The 27,540-nt window shown below is 34.4% G+C and overlaps 1 protein-coding gene across 2 annotated transcripts in view; it reads right to left on the bottom strand.

Moving 5' to 3' along the window:
* The window catches only part of NCAM2 (neural cell adhesion molecule 2), a 321,358-nt gene that overhangs the window by 87,450 nt on the left and 206,368 nt on the right, over positions 1-27,540 (bottom strand). For both annotated transcript variants that reach the window (XM_026108971.2, XM_026108972.2), the window contains exons 9-10: positions 16,610-16,760; positions 2,812-2,999 (exon numbers count right to left, since the gene is read on the bottom strand). In XM_026108971.2, coding sequence (XP_025964756.1) covers positions 2,812-2,999; positions 16,610-16,760 — 339 coding nt within the window. The remainder of the gene's footprint in view (positions 1-2,811; positions 3,000-16,609; positions 16,761-27,540) is intronic.

The following is a 27,540-nucleotide window of genomic DNA, read 5'->3' as shown; positions in this document are numbered from 1 at the left end:
AAAGTGGTGACACTGTTCATCTTTACAACTTCATTTTTGAAACAAGCAAGAAAATCCAATAAATCACTTATTTGTTCACAAATACACTATTTGCAGATACTGATATTTTGACTGAAATAGGCAATGACAGGTCTGAAAATTGCTCTTTGCTACAGATGATGCAAGGATAATATTTTACTTTTTATTGTTTGAAGGATTCACAATATACCAAACAAAGGGGAAAAGGAGAAGATACAAGGAATGTGGCTCAGGTGTATACTCAGGTGAATGAGGAGATAAGACAGAACAAATAATAGATACCACTGCAACAGGGAGCTAATGTCTTACTGCAATCCACTCTCCTGCCCAGCTGTTCAGGTGATACCTTCTGTTGTGAAGAACCCGTAAGAGCGCTCAAAAAGCCAAAGACACTTTTTTTGTCAGTAAGTAATGCTTTGTGAAAGCCTTACTTTAAGTCAAAAAACCTGAAAGATCACCCTCAAATGAAAAAAAGATTGGGTTTCTTTAAATCTGTTCCCTTTCCTCCAGGTTTATAGGGAGTTGCAGAACTAGGATTCTAATGTTAACCTGTATAGGAGTTCTAACACCAATATGATACCAAGCAAGGGCTGTCTGTGTTTTCCTAACCAGCATCTTTATTTCCACTCCTTTAACACAGATGTTAACTGTAAAAATTACCACAATTCCCTACTAAAGGCAGATATCTCCACCCCTTTTATGATTTCAGAAACCCTGAGTAAAATATGGAAGGTAAAGGGTTTCTGAACCCGTAAGTTGCTTGGGAGGAGCACAAGTTTTCAGAAGAAGAAAGAACAAAGATCATATCATGAAACCTTTGTAGATCTGTCTTCTATGAAGGTAACAGTGGCTCCATGAAGTTTCTTCGAGGGAATATACACCTTTATTGAAAACGCATATTAAAGTGCACTCAAAAGGTGTGTTAACTGCCAACCTATATAAATAAGCAGAACAGATTTCAGTGTCAGTCCAAACTTTTATTTAAAGGAATTGTAGAGATTGTTTCACTGAAAGCTGTGGCTTTACCAGTGGCAAGTTATCAATTCCCTCTTTCCTCTGTATAATTTAATGTTTAAACTCGTCAAAAATTGATGTTTCAAACGAATGTTTCCTACAATGTCAATGATTTTTTTTCCAGGTTATCCTGATGACACCGTCTAGCTGAACAGAGTAACTGAATGTCTGCTGCTAGAATACTGTAAAAGTATGTTAAAACTCCTTGGAAGAAGTTAAAGTTAATATAGTTCACTTACACATTTCTGATGAGATAAATATATGTTCATACATGGTTACCAAGGCTCAGCTAACACGAGTAAACTCACTAAAGCCAGAAGCTGTATATGAATTTTCAGGCAAAATAAAAGAATCAGTTATTAAAAGTAATGAATATTTTCCTGCTGTCATCTTCTCACAATATAATACAGATTGACCTTTTTTTTTAATATGCTTACATGTAAAAAATATACTTAATTCCTGTAAGGGCTACAGAAAGCAGAAAATGATTTGCTATCATAGACCATCTTTCATCAAATTTTAGATAACTTTTCAATCATTTGCTGTTGTAACTGACACACTAGAAAAGGAAGGTCATGGGGATAATGAATGATGTACACAATGTGGAGAAAGATCATTTCTGCCAAGATACACAGAGATCACATCATAACCCAACATCATAACAATTTTTAGTAGCTCATTCATAGTGACATCTGTCTTATCAACATAAAGGAATGAAAACAGCCTAAGTCAGTTTGTCACTAATTTTAAGCTTTTTAATGAATATCATTATACCGTATTCTGACACTGTATTACATAGTGTGTTCTCTCCTCCCCTCTGCCCCAATCCCCCCATGAAGCACTCACTTAACATCTCCTACAAAACTAGGCTTTTCTATTAAAACTAATGTTTTTTTTTTCCAAAAGCAAGAGCAAAATAAGCTTCCTCACACTAATAGGCTCACAGTAAATGTCAAGAAAAAAGGTTAATTGTTTGGACTTCAGGAAAAAGACAAGTGAGCCACCCACTCTGTATAAATTCTTAACCTCTTTTCTCACGGCAACTGAGAAGATTATGCTCAAGCTCCTAATACTAGATTCAAAAGGATAAAACCAGCTTTCTCCAAAACTCTCTACTAGAGTATGTAGTCCCAGTAATAGCTGAGACCAGATATGGAGATAGTGCTTACAGACTCTATACAGTAAAATGCTTAATTAAGGACCATGATTTGTTGTACATTATTTCTAAGTAGTTCACTGTTGAGTCAAGTTAATAAACTGGATGGATAATTAAAATCCATTCTTTGTTTTCTGTCTTTCTCAGGTTTCATTCTCAAGCATAGCTTCTAGATGAGAGGAGGAAGTTTAGTTTTCATTTTTCCAGTGCCTCCGTGAGAAAATTATCATCATCAAACCCAAATGCAGTTTATTATTGCTTTACTATTCTGTCTTGACCTTGACTGAGGCCACACAAGTCTTTTTGTACACACCAAGCTACCACACTACCATACATTCACTTTAATTTTTAATATCAACTTGATAGATTAGCTTTACATTTATTTTTGTACTTTTTACTTGCAAGCAACCCAAGTTACATCAGTGTTCACTACGGATGGAAAACAGAAGGCAAGACATGCAATAAGGTTTATTTTCTAACTGATCACAAGAAATCACAAGAAAAAAAGGAGCTTTAAACTTGTACATCTTATCCTTAAATGCACTGTATAGTACTTCCAATAGCACCAAACTGAGAAAGATATTTATTAATGTCACAATGTTGATTTCCATTTTAAGCCTTACCTCTAAAATCAGCTTTCTTCCTGCACTATAGGTCTTCAGATGTGTTGTATTTTTTGCAGGTAAAACTAATTTTCCTCTTCTCCACTGAATTGAGGCAGATGGATTAGCTAGCACTTCACAGCTTATATTGATGGGATTACCTTCCCAAGAATAATACATGGTTTGATTTGACACAAATGTTGGAGCATCTGGAAAAAGAAAGTAGCATGCAAATATGTTACCTGTTTTAGTAAAACAGGCCACAAACCTCTATTCAAGTATCACTGTTCTCAAAGAAATCTGAATTGACTGTTGTATCTATTCATTAGGGATCATGACAACATCACTACTCAACCCTGAGTTTCTTGAGCCTTTATTTTGGTAGCTTTCTTCTCTGCTGAAGTTCTCAGGAAAAGAATACATGTACTGCTAACGTTATACTTACTAACATCAGGCAATATCAAGTAGCCCTTGAAAGAAGATGTATCTCAGAAATGATAAAGAGTATTTTCTTTTTGAGGATCATAAACTCTACAGCCATCCCTTCTGTGACAAAGGGGGGTACACTACAATGCTCATATAATATATAATTTGTCCAATTACTGATCTTACAATGTCTTCCTTTGTTATGGAGAAATTACTGTTGCTCCCTGAATGTTTGTAGACGTCTAAGAGCTTCACCTATCTCCTGTCTGAACTATCTAATACTTCAGTATATTTAGTATTTAGGATAATCATACCAGTACCTTATGGAATCATCAAGCTACAGACAAGCAAAAGGATGCTGCATCTTCCTTCCCAATCTGCCTTTAAATGGCTATGTTAAACATTAGCCAAACATTTATCCTGTATACAAAGAAGACTGCCGGGTTGCAAAGTAATTATGACCTTCAGATCACAAGACTTTTTTCTTCTACTTACAGTTTCCACGGATAGCAGAAACAGTTTAATGTGATTCAGAAAATCAGAGGGAGCTCCTCTTTCCCTGCACCTCTAATTCTGTCTTGGGTAAACCATTTATTTTCCATATCTAAGATCTATTTGGAAATCAATTTCATATTTTAATCCCACTCTTGTTATATTTTAAGAGCATTAAGAAAATATTTTTTGTATTATTGAAAGTCAACTAAACTCTCTAGCAATTTAATTCTGAGAGGAAGAAAATGATCAGATATAGTTGATACCAAAGTATCTCTTTTTAATATTTAAAATATATATGTACATATTTATATTTTGATAAACAGCTCCTAAGTGCTTCTAGATGTCTGCTTAAAATTTTATTCTAGTCTTCTCACAATGAGTTTAACTTTAGGTAAGAAAATTGTAGGTCTACCAGAAATGAAAACCCAGCACATGTAATTGAATACTGATATTTAGCATCAGGAGATGTTTACAAAGGATTTCTTGTTTTTGAAGTGCACGTTTGCAACCTTTCTGTATTTGCCGTTGTGAAAAATCATAACCTTTTTTGGAATTATGCTGCTGCTGCTGCTTTGGCCAAAAAGGGCTGTCATCAGCAGGAGTTTTAAGCACAGATCAAGGGTGGAACATTGCTCATCAGCCTTTTTTTTAGAAATACTCAGCTTTTATTTTTGTAAGGAAGCAGCTGGTTTCATCCACCTAAGTGAAATATGTCTTCCTATGGTCATATTTAGCATATATAGGAGTTTGTCTTCCTTTTCAAAATGTTATAACCAGTAATTCTACTGCTCTTTGATTCTCATATACCTTTTAAAGAAACACATTTTGGCATTTAAGTATCTTTATGCAAAGGACAGACTATCAGATAGTCTTCAGGATACAACACATCACATTAGTGAAGCTCTGTGAAGAAGACAGCAAACTTTGAATCTACCCGTTCTATGATGAGGATGAATTCTCATCCTAGAATACTGAGAGTCAGAGCCATGGCTTTTCCTATGGAAATGCAGTTAGCAGTGGGAGCCACTTGAAATAAAACTGTAGGAGCTGACTTCTGCCTGGCAGGCAGTTTTTTGCACTGAACATATGTGCAACATATGGATCAGAAATTTCATCACAGCGTGCATGAGACACAACATGTGGTTCTTTCACAACAGATTTTAGACAAGCATTTTGTCTTCCATAATGCACAACTTCTCAAAATGAGATCACTCCATCAGTGCACACTGCCATGAATGTGGAAGACACAAAGTTGTTTGAACCCAAGTAACTTTCCTCCCTAGGTAACATCATGCAGTTTGATGCTTTCTGTTGATTTAAATACACACTTGGCCAATTCCTATCCTATTTAAAAGTCTTAAAGTGAAAAAAAGGAGTGTAAACTCTTATACTGTAGGCACAAGCATTCAGTAGAATAGGAACTTTCAGATTAGACAGCTATCTCTTCTTAAATGAAGACTCTGGATTCCTACATTATTTGATTATACTTTAAAAGAGTGACTGAGTCATGAATTGCCATTTATACATGCTTATAGATATTAACAGATCAGCAGTTCTAACGTCACAAATCACAATTAGGTCTAAAAGTCCATCAAATAAGAATATACCCAAAAATCAACATTTCACAAACAAAAAGCATTCTTAAATAAAAAAAAAAGGTTCACATTTTCCCTCTCCAAAAGCCTGGGAAAAAAAAGCTTCGCAGCAATTTCCCCAGCATTCTGAAGTTCCTACTGATGTTCAGATACAGCCAAAAGAAGATGGATGGATACAGGATGACTGTACTGATGGCTTGATTTGCAGCAATTATCTTGAACACATTGATTTTTGATTTCCTAGTCATGAATGTGTTAAGTTACCTGGAGTGATGCTTCATATGGAGAAAACAGCTCTAGAAACCATTTTTTTCCCCAGTAAAAATAAAGACTTTTTTTATATTTCTTAAAAAATAAAAACTCAGTTGGAGGAGAAAAAAGAGATTCATCAGAATTTTTATTTTCTTGCATACTTAAATCCATAACTGTAGTATGTTAGGCTTAGATGGTTACAGAAGTCATACTTCTCAAACAGAAACACAGGTATGTATGCAGTATTAAACACTGCTTAAAAAATAGCAACACTTAAAACTAAAGTTTTGAAAACATGAGGTTGATTTTATACGTCTACAAAATTTCACTCCTCCAGTCTTCTAAAAAGCCTGACAAAAAGATTAAGTTAAGAATGTTTATCAGGAATTTTCATCACAGATTTTATCAGCTGAAAATGAAGTCTATTCAAGCAGAAATGAGAAGGCGGGCCTTACCATATGTTAACATATGTTTCAGATACTTAAATACTATATATATATGTATGTATGTATGTATGTATGTATGTATGTATGTATACACACGGTATAATAAGAAAAAAAGAAGTTTCCAGGCAGAAAAGTGAGAAAGTTAAAACAATAATAAAAAAAAAAACTATTTTCTGCTTAGCTTGAATATTTTATAATTGGATACTGCTCCTATGCAATTCAGGATTAATTTGTGTCTGATGCAAAATAATGATGCTGTTCGTAAATTAACTATACTTTTTAAACTTGTGTACATCAACTACTACCAGTTAAGACAACATATTGGACTTTAAAGTAGATAAATACAAAAGTAGGAGCTTGAATACACTCCATTTTTAATAAATAAAATTTTGTTTACAAATTTAAGAAAAACTACACCACAAACCTGGATGGTATTTATTACAGCTGAGCCTTATAGCTTTCTACTACAAATAAAGCTGCAGGAAAGTAGAAAAGCTACTGTTCATATTAATTACTATAGGTATACAAGAAAGTTTGTAAGCACTATTAAAAGCCTGAATGGTGAAAGATGGAGTGGCATTTTGGGAAGATAAGGCAATCTTGCCCGAAAAGCTACCTAGAATGAACAGAAAATAAATCACAAAGGTACAAAATTAAACAAAAGGATTCTGCAAGCAACTGCAGCTTTTGAATGGCATTTTAGAACAGTTAATATTATGGCATCAGCTAAACTCGAGTATATTCCCAAACAAGAAAGGAATGGACAAGTCAGCAGACAGCATACAGTTGGGAGAAGTGGTTCTGAATAAAGTGCATGAGAACAATGGGCAGGAGAAGCAACTCTGACCTAAAAACTGATTTGAATATCCCTATTAGGTATAATGCCTGAGAGCACTGATGGAGGTACGGACTAATACATCACCTGTCTTATCCAGAGGGTAATTCAATTAATGTCTTCAGAGATCCAGCTCTGGTGTATTTCAGTTATTCACAAAAATGGATATGGCAAATTACCTGATTCAGCATGTGTCCAGACACCTATAATAGCAACCTGATAGGCAGAATCAGATTTTCACTTCTAACCCTAAGACCACAGGTTTTCAAACTATTGGCTATTTATTCATCACATAATTAGTTTTTCTGGATCACACAGTAAAAGTATATGTCAGATTATCAGGTCTAAGATGCCGAGGACATCTCCTGTACCATATTATTGGAAGCCTCCTTGTTAGATGCTTACTATTGACAAAAGGTCCCAATCATTGAGGACTTTAAAAAAATGCATCCTCTAACAAATCTAGTACTTTGCTTATTCTCCTTCATGTAAAAGGACCGTACACTTTTGTAACTTTATCCCACCCTACTTAAGAACCTTCTGTTTTTCTTTTTTATTTTCTCCCTCATACCTGTTTGGCAATAGTTAATATTTTGGAATGAACAGTTTTTCCCTGGAGCGATAGTAGAAGAATATCCCCAGACTGGTACAGTAACTGTCAAATATTCCTTGTTACAAGAAACGTATTGGAAAGACCTTAACAAATGAGGCAAGGTGATTAGATTTTAGTATAAAATCATCCTTATGGAAGACAGAAATTACAGAGCTTCAGGGCTGCTAATTTTTATTATTTTACTTCCGATATCATGATCATGTGGCTGCAAGGAAAAACGTGTAAATCTGAATCTTAAGTTTCCAAATAGAAAAGCAAATGAAACTTATCATATACTTTTAAGTTTTCAAGATTATTAGCTTAAACCAGGGGTTGTTTTTTGTTAGGCTCTGACTCACAATTTTGGGAGTCGGAGATCAGCAGTTTTGCAGAGGTGCATATGTCCTTCGCAGTGGGCAATAAGAAACACAGGAACACTTCCTTTTTCCTTTTGCTTTCAGTTCTCTTGTTTCTTCTCAAAATGAGTTACAATAAAACGCATGATATTCTTCAATAGCATAATGGGCTAGCTACTAATTGTACAGTTTATGCAAAAGGAGCAGGCGTCCCCCTCTTATTGGGAAATAGTACTGGTCCCAAATACCCTTGACTGTGACATTACATCTTTTACCGTTGTAATATCATAAACACAGATAAACAATTATTTGTGAGGGAGATAAAACAACTTTCCACCAGGCACAATGTATGTTGTTGATGATCTTTAACTTTTACAAATGGCAGGCAATGAAGGAACACATAGTTCTGGTGTTTGTGCTGCCAGTATCACAGAAATTGAAAGTTTGCATTTTTCTTTGAAATCCATATGACATTAAGTAATAATGGAGTTGGCTTGACCACAAATTAAAACCCAGAAATTTTAGTTTTGTAATAATTTCCATTGTGGATGGAGAAACCGATAAAAAAATTTTATGTTGCTGCTGAAATACTGCTTTTACACTTTATGTTGCTGCTGTGTTTTAAGAATGGCATTGTAATTTCTTCAGCTATTTGGGCTTCACCAAAGTTTAATCTGAATTCATTAGTTTCCTGGTTTACTAGTGCATGATTTCTGAAAATCTGTGGTCTTGTGAGCTGTGCAAGTCTCTGACATGTACATTAAATACTCCTAACTTAGCACCTGGAAACAGGCATGGCATTGCCTGCAAGTGACTGCTGGGAACTCTGGCCCGTGTTTTCAGTATGGGTGTTCTTGACTTTATGTTAGTACCTGAGCTTGACTGTTCAAGAACTTAATTTGGGGTGAGAAGTGCAGGAAATGAGTGCTAGGTGGAGAAGAAATGGCAATGAAATCATAGCTAGGTAAAATAAGCTAAGTATGTCAATGCTGATACTTATATGAAGCAGTCTGCATATCTCTAATGGTCATTTTCCATGTCAGTAAATCACCAGGAACACTGGCCATGTGAAGCAGCACAGGAGGAATCTCACTGCAAGTCTTTCACATATAGGATACAAGAATCCCACAAGCTTTTGTAGCCTTGATTTTATTTTAGTAACAATTTTTATTTTAGTAATAAAATGATTGGGTATTTCCAATTACTGAAACAGACCATTTTTGGATGCTTGCAGTTTGTATCAAAATTTCAATTGTTATATGTGTTCCTGAATAGGATTAATGGAATAATTTAGCATGGTCAGACTCCTGACATTGTATATTGGATTACATAACTCCCATATAAAAGTCAAGCACAGCAACACCTTTCCTAAACCAGGATCCTAACCCCCTGTCTCACCTCCTCAACCCTCTCCTCCTATGGTACAGTTCACATTTTCAGAACACAATCCAGCTCCATATCTTCACCCTCCTGTTTTCTTACCAGACATTCTTATCTCCATCACATGCCTCCTATCTCTCTCTTCCTTCTGTTATCTGCTTCCTATATTCCCAAATCCTAATTGTTGATCCTGGATTGTAAGTCTCCCCTGAGCAGGGTCTCTCAGCCTCAGTTTCTGTTCACATTTTTACATACAGTGCTGGCCAGAAAACAAACAAAAAACTTCTCTATATTAGAGACTGAAAATCCAAACAGCATCCCCGAAGTATTACCCTATATATTGAACTCCATTTCCAATATGGTGATTCTGCTAAATCTATACCCCATATCCCTCAGACAGTGTGCACAAACTCACCCTGTACTTCCCTCCTTACTTTTGACCTACGCTGCAGAGGCTCCATAGCTGGTCAGAGGCCCCAGCCTCACACACCTTTTGGCCTGCAACCAAAGCTAACTCCTCCGGCTTACTGTAATCAATACTGGAGCTCTCTCCTTGAAGTATGTGCCAACCTAAAGACTTTAGGATTCTCTGAGTATAACTGAAGAGAGGCTATTTAAAAATACCAACTTCAAGTAATGCAAAACATTCTGCAGTTAAAGGAAGTTTACATCACAGGTCATCTTTGCATAGTATAAGTTATACATTAAATATTACAAAACGACTTGCAAAATTCTATTGGATTTTAGAAGTATGAAAGTAGTTTAAAACTTACACTTGAAACATCAATACAAGACATATAAAGAACCTCATCAAGAGTTGATTTCAGCCTATTAGAAATAGGACAAACTCACAAAGTACAGCCATCTTCAATAAAACATGAGGAAATTTTCTTGCTTTTTTTCTTTACTTCGATAAGAGTGCATGTGAAAAATTATGCCAGTAAGCCAAGATAGTGAGGCAAACATATCTATTGACAAAATCAGTAAATTATCTGAAGAAAAACAGAATAAAAGCTAAAGTATTTTATTCATTTCTCAAAATTATATTCTTTTTTTACAAGAAAAATAGCCAACATGTTATTAAGAGTCTACTGAAAATGACATCAAGCTCATTGTAAATTCAGCAAAAACATGTAATATAGACATCTACTTACTGTCTAAGGTAAAAATTAAGAGAGATTTCTAATATAAATACAGCATTCTAACACATCGTTGATAAACATAGGACAAAAGTTCTATTTTGGAGTTTCTGTCCCAAAGTATTGTAACACCATTTTGGGCTACAGAATAGGTAGATTTACCACACAGATGAAGAAATGATAATTTTAGCCACTTTGCAAAATTTATTGTGGAAGAATCAGAAATAGACAACAAAGCTGCCTTCCTTTTATTTTTCAGTATAGTGAGTCTTGGCAAAATGTTTTTTGCATAGTGACTTTATGTAATAATCCTCATCTTTTGGTCAAAATTCAACATTCTTATCCTGTTTATGTCAGTGGGATAGCATACCAAATTTGCTTCTATAGTGCACAAAGCGGTCAAAGAAGAAAAACTGTAAGTCCGAATCCGTGCATTTCCTGAGCTTCAAAGTCATATTAAAAGTAGTATATGTATTTCATGTTGCTAAAGATTTACCTTTTCTGTCTTTGTTTTTTCATTTTCAGCCATAGTAATTTCATAGGAAAAAAAGTAACTAAAGCCAAGCATTTTAATGGAAAAGATGCACTATCTCCTAAAATATTTCAACATTTTCCTTGCTTGCTTTTGATGTCATTTTGTTTTTTTTAAGGCCATAAGATAGTGTTTACCAGTGTTGTTTTCTGGCTGTGATAACAACATAGGGCTAGATCACCATAAACCGGGTGTGGTAATTGAGTAGTGATGAGATGTTTCTTCTCTGACTTCTTTCCAAAGAAACTGAATCTCCAGTAGGAACTGTCTACGTTTAATACATTTTATGATAGCATGAAGTAGCAGGAACACTATTTGGCATCAAATAGGCTACAATACTTTGCAGCATCCTGCACATACTGGCGTTATTTTCACTGATTCAAAGTCTGCTTATGAAAGTAGACGTAATTTGTGGCTCAGCTAGTTCAACCTGCTTTTAAGTAATTCTGTGTCTTTGCAAAGGTATGAAATGAAATGGCAGGAATCCAAAGCACCTGCATTAACTGCAATGAAAAATAGCTCACTAACATAAAACAAAGTGAAAAGGTCTAAAAGACCAATCTACTCAGGAAACTAAGTTTAATGCTGTTACATGAATGAGGTTGATTTCAAATTGCAGTAGGAAAAAAAAGAAAAAAGACTGTTTCTGATAAGCAATAAAGGCAGTAGCATAGTAAATACGATACAGGTTTCCTTACAAATGAACACAATGTTGTAGATGCTACACTTTTTTAAACTTTTTTTTTTTTTGGTAACACTGAAAAAATTTGATACTTATCTGATAAGGAACACAGTTGCAAAATTCATGTTTGGAGGAAAACTCTAGTAGTAGGAAAAGTGTCTCATTTTTGGAAGAAGTTTTGAATTCATTAATTGTTTTTCTAGAAAGTAACTTTTTCCTAAGAAATCGCTTTTGCTTGGAACTCATGTGCTTGATTTCGCACAAAAATGCACCATATTACCAATTGTAATTTGTTTGTGATAATTATTAAAAACACTAAATACTAGCCTTTTTCTACAATGAGTAAAGTAGGCATTTTTGGACCATTCACCATATCGAACAGCTGCCTTATCACTACTGAAAATGGGGAATTTCAATGGAAATTGAGTGATGTGAAAACTTGTTATTGCAGCTATGAAAGAACATAAGCTTCCTGGGTAGTACACAGAGAGCCAGAGACTCCTCCAAAGAACAAACTTTCCTGCTGGTAACAAGGTTACTCTTTGAAGGAACCTGCACTTTTCGTTGGTATTACTGAGCCTTCCGAGAGAGCAGCATCCTACCATAGGGTGCTTATGTCTGCACACAGTTAAGTGCTGTGAATATTTCCTGATTGTGACAATGACCTTTTGAACACAATAGCGGGAAAACCTTACGGGAAAGGAAAGGTTCACTTTTAAGGGTCATAGACTGTTTGTTGATCACTACTGGCTTGTTTACATCCATTCCAACTTCATAATACCATCACTGCATCCCTACTGAGAATAGTAATATGAAGAAAGATGATCCAGCATATCTAATACGTCAAAATTCTGTTATCTCACTCTCTAATGCTAATCACTGCAGCGATAATTTGTGGAAGTACAGCCAAGAAATGAATGTGTTCACTCATCAGAAATTTTTCTACTTTTAGTCAGGTCTGTATTGTGTTTTTTAAGATTCCTTTATATCCCCAGTATATATTTTCAGCAAAAATGTCTCAGATGAAGAAAACTAAAAATACCACACAGGAATGTAAATACCTATTTGCACAGTAAAACTGATTTTGAAAGGCACCTGACAGTATTATATGCAAAAATCCCTTTGTAATTCACTGGGATTTGTATGTTTAACTCCCTCAGGCCCTTCTGAAGGCCTCCTCTTAAAGTATCTCCTGCTTCAGCTGTTTTTAAATCTATTTTTATCATTTTTTAAATTAAAAAATAACTCCCTGTCTATCTAGGGGAAACATAAAGGTAATCACTATAGACATATCTTAATACCAAACACCTAATATAGATAATTAATGCCATCATACTGTCAAACTTTTCAATCAGTTGATTCAATTATTATTATTAATAACATCCAACACATAATAGACTTCATATCTGTAATCAAACTATACAGATAATGAAATCCATTAACAAATAATACTAATAAGGATATCTCTCCTTTTGTCCTTCTGACTTTTCCTTACTAAATGCAAGGAAAACTAAATGTAACTAAACACAAAGGTGACTTTGCAGGAAGAAATACTTTCAAATGCTTTTGCCTTCCCTAGAGTTTATGCCTGTCTAGTATTTAATTCAGATAAATGGCAAGAGCAGGGTTAACCATGCCAGACTGGTATCAAATCTGATAATCTTTTCCAGTCCTGGGGAACTGCTCTTATCAGTAAAAGCAACCCCAACAGAGAACACAGATAAAATATAGAAACTCTGTGCAATCATACTGTCAGTTTAAGTCCTGACTAGGGGTAAGTAAGTAAAAGGATGAGACAGTGACACCAGAGACTTCTGTATATCCATTAGGCCTTTTTAAGTGTCCTGCCATTTAAGAATGTAACATGAACATGCTCCTGACTACAACAACCAAACACACTAAAAATACATAAAGAAAACAGCCACAGTTATTAATTTATGGAATGGCATTAGGTGCAGTGATTAGTCTTAATTGGGCGATATGAAACAATATAAACAATTATCCTTTATTTAATTATTTTTGATTTTAAAATAGTGACCAAAGTTCATGCCTGATTACAATTAAAAATAACAAAAAATCTGCTAACATGGCCCATTGGTGATTATGCAAAGAGACAGCCACACCTGAAAAAATTATTCTCAAAACTAGTTTTGAAGAGAGGAAAACCAAAGTCATTGAAATGGAGATTACAATGTTTTGACAAGTTTTATGCAATTTGGTAAGTGAATATTTGGAAAAAAATGTAAAAAGCGTTGAGAACAACATTTTTAATTACTATTAATATGCAGAAGAAATATCCCACGGAAAATAATACAAAAAGAGTCAAATCATTTATTCAATAGAAACTTCTCAGAATCTCATTAAAATTCCCCACATTTTCCCATTTTGCTATGAGAATACAAGTTAGTTTAGCTTTTGAACCTGTATTTTTTGCTGAAAGTCTGTATCCTGAAAATTACAAAGTGAAATAACTGGAATAAAGGATAACTACGACATCTACTACAGAAAGAAATGTAATTGTATTTGAGAAAATTACTTTCAGCACTTACAACAACACAGCATTGTATATAAACGGTGGTAAGAAGGTACTCATCGATTCTTTGAAAAGACTGTTTCATTATAGAAGTTTATGACAGAAACTAGACTAATTGGAGAATGAAACTGGAATGTAGACACTTCCCTCTGAGGACACTACTTTAAAGGACAGAAGATGTCTTCACCATTTGACAAATGTTTCGCCATAGCTAGACAAATGTTATGTTTGCTGTTCATATACCAGTGCAAAGTTATTTCCAAAGCCAACAAAAAACTGCCCTGACTGGTTAATCAGAATGTGAATGGAGACAGACCCATATTGCACAACATCAAAAATGTTCCCCTTGAATGCAAATACTGTACACATAGAGCATATGGAGAAAATTGCAATTCTGTTATTCAAAGAACAGCTGTTCTAGAAAAATGAATTTGGCTTAATCCTCAGTTCTAGTTTTTCAAAGTTGAAAATTTCAATTTGACAAATTTCATAATTTTATTCTAGATCAAAGAAAAGTCTTGTGTTACACATCAAAAATCATTATCATGATGTGTGATGATATCTCTGATGACACACATTTAAAAATTCTTTTAAAATCACGCTTTTTGGGAAGATTTCTGAAATGTAAAAAAAAGTCTGTTGCATCAAAAAAAAAGGATACCTAAGCATAAAACTAGATTTAAAACAATATCCTAATCCATTTTCACATACACAACATTTGATTCTTCTGATATATATTCAAAATTAAATCTGCCATACTATTCTCATTAATTCAATAATGAGAATATGCTACTTTTAAATTCATACGATCTTCTCCAAAACCTCTACCCTGGAAGATGTCTTAGACCATATTAATGTACTGTATCAATCCAGAGATTTTGTTATGCCCTTTAGTATGAATTCTGCGCAGCTAATGAATTCTTAAATTTCTGTTCCCTATGTTTCATACAGTGTGACACATCCTATATCTCCCTTCTGAATACAAAAGGTAATAATATTGAATTTTAAAACACAATGGCTACATAACCTTAATCAAACAATATATTTCATGTCATTCTACGTGTAGAGCAGGACAGGATTTAGAATTTTACGGGAATTTTAAAATAACTTCATTGCACTTGCATTTTTGTCTAGTATAATAATTTTTTTCCTTTATATCCATATAAAATAACTAATTATCAGTGCACTAGGAAGCCAAGACTCATTAAAGGAATGAATATTTTAAATGACTATGCTCCCAGAAGAATAATAATATTCTGCAAAGTTTCAAAGTCCTTCACAAGTACATTTATTGAAGAATAGCTATGTTAAAGCTATTAATAAAAACTGTATTTATTTCTTAGGTCTTTGGGGTTGGTGAATCTCTCCATTCTCAATATCCAATTACAACTCTGAACATTTCTCATTTTCCTTTCAGACCTATTTCCTAAGTCAAAACGCACCATCAGCTGGCAGTCTGCAACCATTACTTATCCCTCATCTCCCTGTACTACAGGTCCTATCAAACATCCATCAGATTTCAGTGCAAAGACACCCTTTGAGTTCAGTGCATTCTACTTTTTCTTTGCAACTACCAACGGCATATAAGAAAAATTCACTATGTTACGTTATGGGATTGATTGTTCATTCAGCTTTAGAAAGCCTTTTGGATACTCTCTATTCTGTGTTTTATCCTCCTTCATTCATTTAACCATTCAATCATATACCTTTGATGTAACCCTTTTGTTTCTCCAACCTTCTTCATCATTGATTGTTTTCTTACTTCCAGAGTCTCAAACAGGCTCACTCAAAATATATTGCAACGATATATGGAACAAAAATAAGTAGAAAATCTCTATCAAAATATAAAAATGATGAAAAACAAAAGAGTATTTTGGGGGTTTCATTTTCTGAAGAGCTTTGCTTCAAGAGTTTGAAGAACAGTTTGTTTGAAGAGACAATTTTGCACTGAATTTTCCTATATTTGAAATTTATGTACTCTGATTGATTTCTAAAGCACCAGACTCTTCTCTAAATAAAAATAATCTCTATTTTTCCTGCATAAAATCCAACAGCTTTGAATAAAACAGCCTGTCCAAAGGAGACTGCCACAAACTTTTGAACTCCAGGAGGGGTTATAACAAAGACTAGAGAGTTGCTGGGGATCAGTGACTCAGAGGACCAGGGAAAACTGATGACTTGATTCAATCTTAGAAGATTAAGTTCAAACTGAGCTGTTGCTCGAATTAGTCCTTACCTTATCCCATTGAATGCTTTTCACATACAGCAGTCTCTACCAGCCCAAAGATTCTGAAGACGTTATTAAGCTTAGCCTTAAGTGGGCTGGAATAGCATCACAGATGAATTGTCCTGATTAAGCCCCCGACAAGCGTCTCATCAACTTCAGTAAAGCCAGGATTCATCCAGAGTATTCAGTACTACTAACTATGGAAGGACACTCTTTCTTAAATTATACAAGTTTAGACATGACTGACCAGAAAAACTGACCTTCCATTAAGAATGTACTTTTTTCTTTTAAAACAAATGTAAAAGAGAAAACAAAATATTAGAACTTACATTCAATATCAAGGTACATGCTCTTTTGGTGCCCACCAATTCTACTTGCAGCTTCACAGTCATATCTCCCTGAATCTGACAACTTCACATCTTTAATATGCAGTGACGATTTTCCATGCTGCCCTTTGACTTCTACACGGCCATCTGGGCTCTGTTTACATTGATTCAGGAAAGAGAAAGGTTTTATATATATATGTATCTATATTATGTTTTATATTTTAAACACCATAGATAATTATGACTGAAAGCATCTCCTCACATATGGTGTAGTTACTACTTACAGCTAAGCAATTTCTAAATTTGTCAAATAAATTTTAAAAAGGATATAAAAAAGGATGTTCTAATTCTAGGCAGTACAATCAAAGGAATAAGTACATGCTTAAAGGAACACTGTCAAGGTAAACCACAAAATCTACCCATTTAAGACTGACATAGTTAACCACATACTGCGAGCCTGCTTATGATCGTACTCATTTCACTAAAATGCAGGAGTTAATAAAAATGCATGTATAAAATCTTAACATTTTAGATTACAGTTAGCATTCAATCTCTCTCTTGTCGTTAAAAATATAATTAGGAAATGAAATCAAAATAGCCCTTAAAACAATGATCAAAACACAAATCCAGTCACAGATTTCTTATTTTCATTATTCACATTTTCTAGTGAAAAGCTCACATCACCTGAAAAACATGATCCAGAAATGCAATTGGAATTTCTGGATTTCATTTATATATAATTCCAAGGAAACAGGCAGGGTGGAAAAATGAATGTTATCTTCTGCTTTTCTAGAAAACCAATTTTATGTTTATCAACTTGATAAAAATCCTTCTCCACACATTGCCCCACCCTTCCCAGCCCCCAAACGATTTGACTTTCAAGAGCATAAAAGAGTAAGGAAAATCAGAAAAAACAAGAAACCCCAAACACACTGCTTGACACTTTAACTTCCATGTAATTGCATACCTGGAGGAAAAAAAAGTTAAGTTCTAATTCTGGCTCTGCACTTGATTTGCTTTGTAGCTTTGGGAAACTCACATTACTTCTTTTTTTCATTTTTTTCATTTGTGAAAAAAAGCTGATAAAAAATACTGATGTTTACCTACCTTAATATTGAGGAAGGTGGAAAAGGGAGTTAAAAACATTAACTACTTTGTTTTATCGCATTTAGACCTGAAAATTAATGTCCAACCCTACAAGTACATACACTCAAGTTTACTGCTTTTTACACTAAATACTCAGCAAATGGTAGCTGATATTTAAATGACTGAACTTGTAACTCCATACAATTGTTTCTGCACTGAATGCAGGAAAATGCACACAATTTGTATCTCAAAATACTTGACATGAAGCACCGATATAAAGCATTTTGTGTATCAGAATTTCTATGCAAAGAAGAGTACCCTGATCCTGCATCAGAACCCAAGCACCTAAATTTTGTTTCCTGTGAAAACCTTGCAGTATATATACATAAATTGAAATTCTGAAATCCTAATGCAGGAGTAAATCTAAAAGCCTCTAGATTAGTAAAAAATAATTATCACCACTTAGTTATCTCTATCTTTCTAATGCTCAAAGTTCTATTTTCATTATACCTTTAGAAATGGAAAGAGAAAAGTTTTGAAGTTACTACTGAGCAAGCTACAATATTGAAAGTCATGTTCTTCTGGGGCCTTGAGATAATTAAAATGTTATTTCTTTAAAATAAAATATAAAATGGTTTTCTAATCTCTACTATATCTGTATTTTACAAACACTTTGTATGATATAGTTAATAACTGCATTATTCACGTACCAGTTAATTATTTCTCTTTTAAAATATCAAATATGCAATATATGGTAAATTTGCATTATTCTTACTTAAAACTTACACATCCTTCAGCAATGTTATTTCTCATTTTACTTTCACCACACATATTTGCCCAAGAAGTCACATTTAGAATTGTGAGAAGATGCATCTTACGCTGAAACAACCTGTGACTATGAGTCACTGGTACAGTACTAAACTATGTTAGTGATTCATTATCAGCTGACATCCTAGGGCTCTAAGGTAGTTCAATATAAAGGAAAATGATGGAAGAAATGTACTGTAAAGAGCAGCAGAACAGAAGAGGTATTCTAAGAAAAATAATCTCTTCACACTTCCTTCTAGTATATATCAAACCTATAATGAGGAGCCAAACTCTTCAGTTGTTTTTTAAACTGTGATGAAATTTTTTAATAGTGACAAAAGACTCTCTCTTTGCACATTACAAAGTGTCCTGCAAAATTATAACAACCTATAGCTGTTACAAAACATTTGTGGAAGTTCTTTTACTACGATTTTTAGAAATAGATCAGAGATATTTCAGCTAGTTCAATTTTCTGTTTCCAATAATAGGTTACAAGGACCATACATGGAAATATGAAAAAAATAAAAATATGGTAAAAATATGTATTTTGAATGGTAATTCCTCACTTTCTAAAAAACATGCATGCACTGATGTCAAAAGACCACAAATGAAGTGAAAATAATCACAAAGAGCCTTAAAATTAAACAACTATTACAGTTACTTCTCTTTCTTGTTTTTAGTTTGTCTGTTTATTTTTTGGCTTTGTCTGTTTCAAAGAAAAAAACCAGATCATATTAATTTTATTGTGCTATTTATCCATATATAAGAATGTAAAATTGTGACTTGTTTTAATATCACAGTACTAATGATCACTTTTTAAGCACAGACCACTTCACACCATTAGTCTTGTATAGGCGGATACCACGTGTATATTTTATAATTAAAACTGGCAGTACATAACTGTTTCTGAATTATCAGACCTTATTAAAATCAAATTTAAACCTGTTTTTTATTTGTATCTATGGACACTACATTAAGATTTTTAAACGTGATTCATACTTGGCATTATAAGAAACTTAATAATACTGAGTGACTGTCAAGAATTATCAGGTGAAATTCTATGTATATAAATTAGAAGTGATGTGTACATCAGAAAATAATCCTAACTTTACATAATGGAATTTGAAGTGAGCGTTACCTCTCACAATCTTTGAATTATAGCTAATTCCTTGAAAACATCAGCTCAATGCTTAGGGTTTAAAAAAACCCAAGTCAAATCCTGTAATTTATTAGAAAGAAATATAAAACAACAGAAAACATCACTACATCACCATATAAATCCTGCAGCCTCTATATATAATATATGCCTCTGCTTCCACCTTAGGAGACATAGTAGAACTGGAAGAAAGGCAACAAAGATATTACAGCTATGGAATGGTTTCCATACAAAGACTGATTAATGGTCTGTAGCTCTTCAGCCTAGAGAGGAGATGACTGGGAGGGAATATGATAGACAGCTACTAAATCTCTGTCATGGAAAAAGTGGTAGGATTGTTCATTGTCTCTTTCAATGCAAGTCTCAAAATGAAATTAGCAGGCAGCAAGTTAAGCAGTAGAAAGAGAGACTTCTCTACACATCACATAGCTAAGAAAACTCCTCTCCACATTATGCAGCTACTAAAGGCCTCCACAAGCTCTTAAAACACCAGGTCCATACAAGAAAAATAGAAAAATATCACTCTAACTCAGGAACTCCCCAAGCAATTAATTACAACTAGTGGGACTGTATTATGGATATGCACCTCTATATATTTGACTTGTTGCTATAAGCTTCCCTAGCCATATGCTGATGTCCACTGTGGGGAGAAACTACTTTGACAGAGTTAGTATGATGAGTGATTTTGTTTTTTTAAAAAAATCTGGTGAGATATTTTGGTATTCAGGTTAGGAGAAGTTAACAGAAGCAAAAACAAAATGCTTAACAACTGCAGACAAGAAAATGATTTGGCCAAATTTTTCATAAAACATCCTAATTCACTGAAGTTAATTTCTACTTTTTCAAAATTGTCTGAAAATGTTTGCAATGATCTTGAAATTGTATATAAAATAATGTAAAAATATATAATTAAAATGTTTTCTGCTGTGCTGCTCAGAATGTGTATTGCTTTGTGGCTTCTTCATGAACAGTTTAAGTCCTGTTCCCTGGTCCTGTTCTCTAGATGGATTACTGTAACACTTCAAAGCATTCAGGACTAAATGTTTACAATTCCACTGGTTTTTCTGTAAACAGGTTGCAGTACTTGATTAAAAATATATTGTTGGGAAACATTCCTGAAAACAAAAATATGTGAAAGAAAGCAAAAGTGAGTGCAAATACAGTCCAAGAAAATTCCATTAAAAATAATTTTAAAAAGCATATGTCTAGAAAGGATTCCCAAAATATGCTGTAGATGTGCAAATAAAAAGTGTTAGAGACAGGGGAGTATGATGAATCTTCACAAGGACTTCAAAAATACCAGTGCATCCATATTAAATTGTTCTATGCTGTAAGTCAGTTAACAGTGACCTGGATAAACAGGTCAAGGATATACTGTGATGACAGAAAAGGTACAGTAACATTGGAGTCATGTTGAAGCAGAGCTAGGAAGGAACATTAGAAACACAGCAAAGACACATAAGTTGACTACTGCAAGGAGCAATGAGGAAGATGTGAAAAAAATTAATATGCAGTATTGGCCTGAACCAAAAATTGAAGCCATGCAATTTATGTTTTCCATCTCTTGTAAGGGGCATTATCAAACCCAGATTATTCCAACCAAGTAGAAGTCTGCATTCATACTGATCCAAAATTTTATTTATTTTTTTTAATTTAACTGTGAACAGAAAATATACAACGTCAAGCAGGGGCAGCCTTTATTTTAGGAATAAGGGGATCCAACCCCATCAGAACTTTATAACACTTAGAAAAATCTTTCTAAGTCTTTTTTCTCTCCTTCACTAAATATGGAGAGCACACATTATACCAGCTCTGGCACCATAACACACCGGATCATGAAGAGGAAGAGAAAACAAACATGGAAACACAAACTACACTATACCTGTGCAGTAGTTCCCAGAGGAGGTCCCCACAAGGCAAAAAGCATTAGAGCTGCCATTGATGTCAAGTCAAAATACACATATAGTCTCTATAAATTAGTAATTTCAATACATCTCAAGTCTGCCTGAAATAATAATAGGCACCTACTGAATAGGAATAACCTCCACTTATCCCCTTCAAACATTACAGTGGGAGCAACATTATAGGTGCAAAAGAACATACTTTAAAATATGCACTAAGGTGTTTTCTGCTAGACTGAATAAATACGTTTACTTTTATTCCTTAACAGTAAAAACGAGTACAAAAAACAGACAAAACAAAAACCTCGACAATCAGAACAGTTTCTGTGGTTCAATATTAAAGATTGCTGCTGACTCACTGAGTTTCTCTGAATTCCAGAATATGAATAATCAGTAAGGTTTGAAAAACAAAAGTGGTCAACACAGTTCCATACAAATGTACATATTTGTCTAGAAAGATCAATAAGCAAACATGTTAACAGTTGTTCACACTCAAACTGATCTTAACAAAGACTTTGGAAGAATTAATTTCAGTAAACAGACCATTGCATGTCCTGCAAATACCACAGAAAGTCAAGAGCTCCAGGCATTATTTTTCATAATATTTTAGAAATCATAATAAAACTTCAGGAAAGCAAAATGTTTTTCACTGTGAATGTTAGGTAGGGAGATTAGTAGGATTCATTAAAAAGGTTTTTTCTTTTTTTTTTAAACAACCTCATCACTGGCTAAACTAAAAGAAAAAGGACAAATCTTCAGCAGAGGCTTTGATAGCATTTCACTCACTTACAGCTGGCTCTGTGACTTTATTCACATAAAGCCTATTCCCTGAGTAAGAAAACCTTTCACAGTAAGATATCCTTGATATTTGAATACTGGTAGCAATCTAGTTATCTGACACTGTCAGAGAAAACAAGACTGTTCTTTTTAGGCCTTCAAGTAAAATTAAAGTTAATGGCAACACTGAACTATAACAAAAGTGCTTTCCAAAAGAAATCAGGATGAGATGTTTACGTACTTGCAATATCTTTACTCAGAAAATGTAGTTTAACCCTAATGAATCCTACAATAATTATAAAATGGGAGAAATCTCATCACTTGAGGTTAACACTACAGATTCTGTAAAAGTTTTTTCTTTCAATGTGTTTGTTATTAAATTCCTGTCATGCTTTATAAGCCATGCTGTTACCTGACCTTTTCCATCATGCTCTTACTTCCTGAACTTCCCACGTGACTTATAGTTTCAGGTGTGAATTTCCCCCGCATCCCGACTGGCTGACACTGTTCTCATCAGTGCACAGTTCCAAAAACACGTTCCTGAGCTCCCAAGGTAGTACCAGAACAATGATAACCATGCATTTTGAGGGTTTCACATGAAGAGGAGGTATGCAGCCTTCATGGTATAACTGCTTGAGGGAATAGGGATGCCATGAGAGTACAACAACCACAAAAAGACAAGAATGGCTTCTGGGACAGAATAACTTATTCTGATACCATGCAGCGTTCAATCTGCACCATTCCATTGCCATTGCAGCTTAAAAGTGTAATTTCTCAGGAGGGGAGGATTAGCTGATTATGATGCTTAGAAATGCTGTCATTCTTTTCAATTGTAGAAAGCTGTATTTGTGGAGAGGTGGATATGTGATTAGTGGTTGAGTTTGATTTATCAACCATTTCTCCAGCTCCCACTGAGGAATTGTAGCACCAAATGAGATGAAGTTGTATGGCTGCCAAAATGTGCATTTTGAGTTGGCTGAAAGCAAGAGAGGAAGGTGAGAACAGATACAGAAAGTGGTGACTTGTTTGTAGCTGGATTTTGATAATATTAGTTGGATAGTTAAAGCAGCTGTGACTCTGTGTTGATTATCTTCCCCCCTACAGTTTACCACTTGGCTGACAAAGGACTCCTTTATGCCTTGAAGCCCAAGTGCAAGACTACTAGCAAAATATCCCTACATCTAAAATCTAGACAAGCTGAAACACCTTTATTTGTTTTTCTTTTAATGTTTAAAGATTTTTTAATGAGCAGCATGCCACTACTGCCCATAGTTACACTACTAGAAGTCAATCTTGCCTGTCCCTACAGTTATAAAATATTTCTTGTGACAAACTAAACCTTGTGTGATACTCTTCAGTGCTGTTTGGACAAGGATTGCATATGTTAACAAAGATGATGAAACGGGAGCTTCAAATTGAGAGTGTTGTTTCTTTTCTAAAATGTGGTGCAACATACTCAAGAACAAACATTGCAAGAACACATAACTTCAGTAAAAATTGCAGTATTTGTTTCAAGTTCCTCCAAAGGATGTGCTGCAGATGTACATGGTAGAAGATCCACACACAGAAAAGGAACCTATTTTAATTTTATGCCTAGTTCTTCATTCTTCAAATGAAATGGTCCTCAATTGCAAAAGAAAGAATTCATTAGTATGCTGTCTTGGTCATGTTTTGAACGTGCATCACTGAATTTTCATGGAGAAATAAAATATTAATTAACAGAATCATCTTTGGAATTCCATGAACCACAATTTTTGTTATGAAACTTTCTGATTTCAAGGGCAGTTGTGTTGATATCCACAGGAGAGGACAACTTCAAAGCACATACTTCAGGCTGAAGTTTTTTACATGTCTGATTTAAAGCACATCATAACTGTTCATGAAACTGTTTCTTGAAGCAGCATGATAGATAAGAACTTTTGCAACCTGACATGATGGTACTAAATGATGATAAAATTCCAGAAGTCTATTAAATATGAGTGACCAACAATTCCTAGTCTGAAAATCTACCTTTGATGATGAGAAAGGGCTGTTATTCACAACAGCCACCATCGTGTAGAAGCTGATGGAAGCTCCCTTCTGGATTATGGATGGTATATTCACAATATTTCCCATTTTCTTCAGGTAAATGTATTCTATCCATGCACCTGTTGGAGACAGCAGAAAATTCCAGAGTATTGCTACGTGTATATGCCTTAATGTCCAGTGAATCAGAATAATGTTACAGTAGTGTCTTGGACTTCAGTGATTTTTATAGGAGACCTTGTGATTCTTTTAGAACTGCAGCTCATTTAATCTATATTTCAGCATGCTGCAAATTCCTGAATTTTCTGGGAATTTGTTTTTCCATATGGAAGAAATTACTAAGAGGAACCCACTGTTTGTAGGTCTATAGTGTAACAAAAGGGAAGCCAAGAAAAACTAATCTTGAAGAAAAGATATCGTTGTTTTGATTTTCTTTCCATCTGCAGACATAGTAGCTACTTTTAAAGAATTCAGATCGGAAAATGTAGCAGGTTCTATGCAGGTTGTTAACAGCATGTATAATCTCAGGAGAAAAGTATTCTTGAAAGCTTCAAATAGCTTTTAAAAATTATGAACTGATACTTCATGCTGGTTTCTCTTTCAAACTTAAGCTGGTAAGTAACGAGACGACACAGGATATCCAATATACCTAAAAACACATACTAAAACATGAAACAGAAAACTTAACTTCTGTTCTTGGTTGGCTTGTACTCACAAGAGTATAAAGGAGAAATAATAAAGAGGGAAAACACGATGATCAGCCATTCAAGATTACTTCCGCTAAAGACGCACATCACAAGAAAGAAATGGTTGATGATTGTTAATGGCAAAAACACTATCATCAAATGGCAAAAACATGTCTTCATGCTGGTGATAAAGATTAATAGCAATAGTAACAATAAACAAATGTTTAAAAGATAACAGATATATTACATCTGTGAAAATTACATATGTACTTTGTAATTAGAAATTCTGATTCATCAATAAACAATATTGTATTTAATGGTTTTATTCCTGAAAATTTTGATGATTTCTATCTATCCTAAGATGGTTATGATACCATTAAGATAGGTGACTGAAGATGGATTCAGATAGCAAAATTCTCAGGAAGAAGAGCATTAACTACATGAGCCTTCTTCAGTACAAACCTCACTTAATACAGCCACTAAAAATAATGGTTTTTCTATACAACTACATGTTACTTTAGACAATGAAACCTTATTTTAACAGGATTCTTTGGATAAATGAGAATGAGACCTACATGATTTCTAAATCTTTAAAATGATTGAGAAATGTTTTAAACTTGAGTGCAAATTAGAATCACAAGGTCCTACTGGAAAGGATGAATATGGGAAAACTTAGCACAAGCATAGGGCACCAAGCAGGTATCAGTATGGGATTTAGTCCTGTTTAGACTTAAAATACAACTGTAATTTGCCAGAATTTATTCTTCAGTAATTACTCAATCCCTGCACTTCTGAACAAGAATTACCATTATTAAATATATGTGATACCAGTAGGGTCAAGGATAATTATTCTCACTAGGCGCTTTGACCTGGTCCTGTTTCTGTTCTGGTCAATTCAAATCTGGAGTATTCCCTCAGCTCTAAAAATAAGTAGTGCAGTGTAGCTATACAACTGTACTACATGGACCTGCCCATACAGGGTGTGCTCGCCTCGTGAGTTACAAAACTGTGAATCAACAAGGAAACATCAAGCAGTAGGCTCCCAGGTTGGGACTTGCCCAGTAAGTGTGATTTTCCTGCTATCACTAGTAAAAGGCTCTGTATTGATCCAGCGGTGCAGGGTCTCAGGACTTGTCAGGGATTCTTCTGTCCCTAATTAATTTTAGTTTGTTTTATGGTAGCAGATGCCTAGTCACTAGGCAACTCCCCTAACTTCTTTCTGCTTAGCTCTATGAGTACCATGTAAAGTAAAGGACTAACTAACACACTTTAGCTCTTTCTGATAACTGGGACTGGAGGAAGCCATTCTATAACTGTAACTCATAACTAAGAGGTGAAAACAGTCAAACTGTAGCTGGAAATCAATGAAGAAAAAGCACCTAAAGTGACTGTGTTACAAAATGGATAAAAATAACAAGTGGGCCCCAGGCAGGGAAGGAAGGATGGTTTTGTTTATTTATTTATCTATTTATTTAAATAGGGTGAGGGTTAAGCCATTGACATTATAATTCTCCTGGAGAAGATTTTAGGAAGCTGATGAACTGTAATCCCCTCTCTCCATTATTCTTGAGGAAAACTAGCAGTGTCAACCTCAGGTCTCAGAGGGGGTCAAGGGGGACAATAACACTAGAAAAAAAGTGAGAGGAAAACTAGGAAGCTTTTGCGTAACAATTTTAACTGTAATATTAATTACATTTTTCTATTTAGATAATTTGTATTAAATGTTGGTATTGTTGTAACTGGACTAAGACTAATTACTTGCTTCATTTTGCTTGAACTGATAAAACACTAATTGGACTAATAACAAATTCATGGATCTGCATATAGGCTGTGTTTCCCTTTTGCCCACAAGATTCTGAGTTTAACGAGATAGTCCAAAAAGGTTCTGTAAAACATTAATAACCTGGAACGTCAGTCTCTTCTAATTGCAAGTCAAGAGTGCCTTCAGAATGAGGCATGGTTCCTGTACTGGAAACCGTATCAATGATACCTAGTTAATAAAGGTATAGATAACTTTAATTGACTGTCTGAACACAGGCATGAACTCTGCTCTCTTGAAATACAGTTAAAATCTGCACACTGTTTTCAGCCTCAAAGCATGCTAGTTTAAACCATTCCATCCTGCTTTTGAAGGTACACCTTAAAATACAGACACTAAATAAATTAAAACAATTGTTATCAGACCAACAAACTCTTTTGCAAGAATATAGAAGAACCTTTAAAATTACATCTAGTCCAAGGACTTCGAACTGCATTTAATGCATTTATATATCCATTTATTTCATCTTCATATGACTCAGGTTCAAGCCATAACTCTCGGTTTGGCCTTAGTTGTAGGAACAACTAGCATGGTAAAAGTATTCAGTTATATACAGCATGGAGCTGCCCATAGAGAGCATCACAGCATGTGCTTTCCTGCAAAACAGAAAATATCAAGATTCAAGTTTCTCTAATGGGTTGGTTCATAAGTTGTATTCAACTCAGGATCCTTTCTAG

Source organism: Dromaius novaehollandiae, chromosome 1 (assembly GCF_036370855.1).
Source record: "Dromaius novaehollandiae isolate bDroNov1 chromosome 1, bDroNov1.hap1, whole genome shotgun sequence".
In the NCBI taxonomy this organism is placed as follows: domain Eukaryota; kingdom Metazoa; phylum Chordata; class Aves; order Casuariiformes; family Dromaiidae; genus Dromaius; species Dromaius novaehollandiae.
The sequence above is the reverse complement of the archived record's forward strand: the minus strand, read 5'-3'. Positions and strand labels throughout refer to the sequence as shown.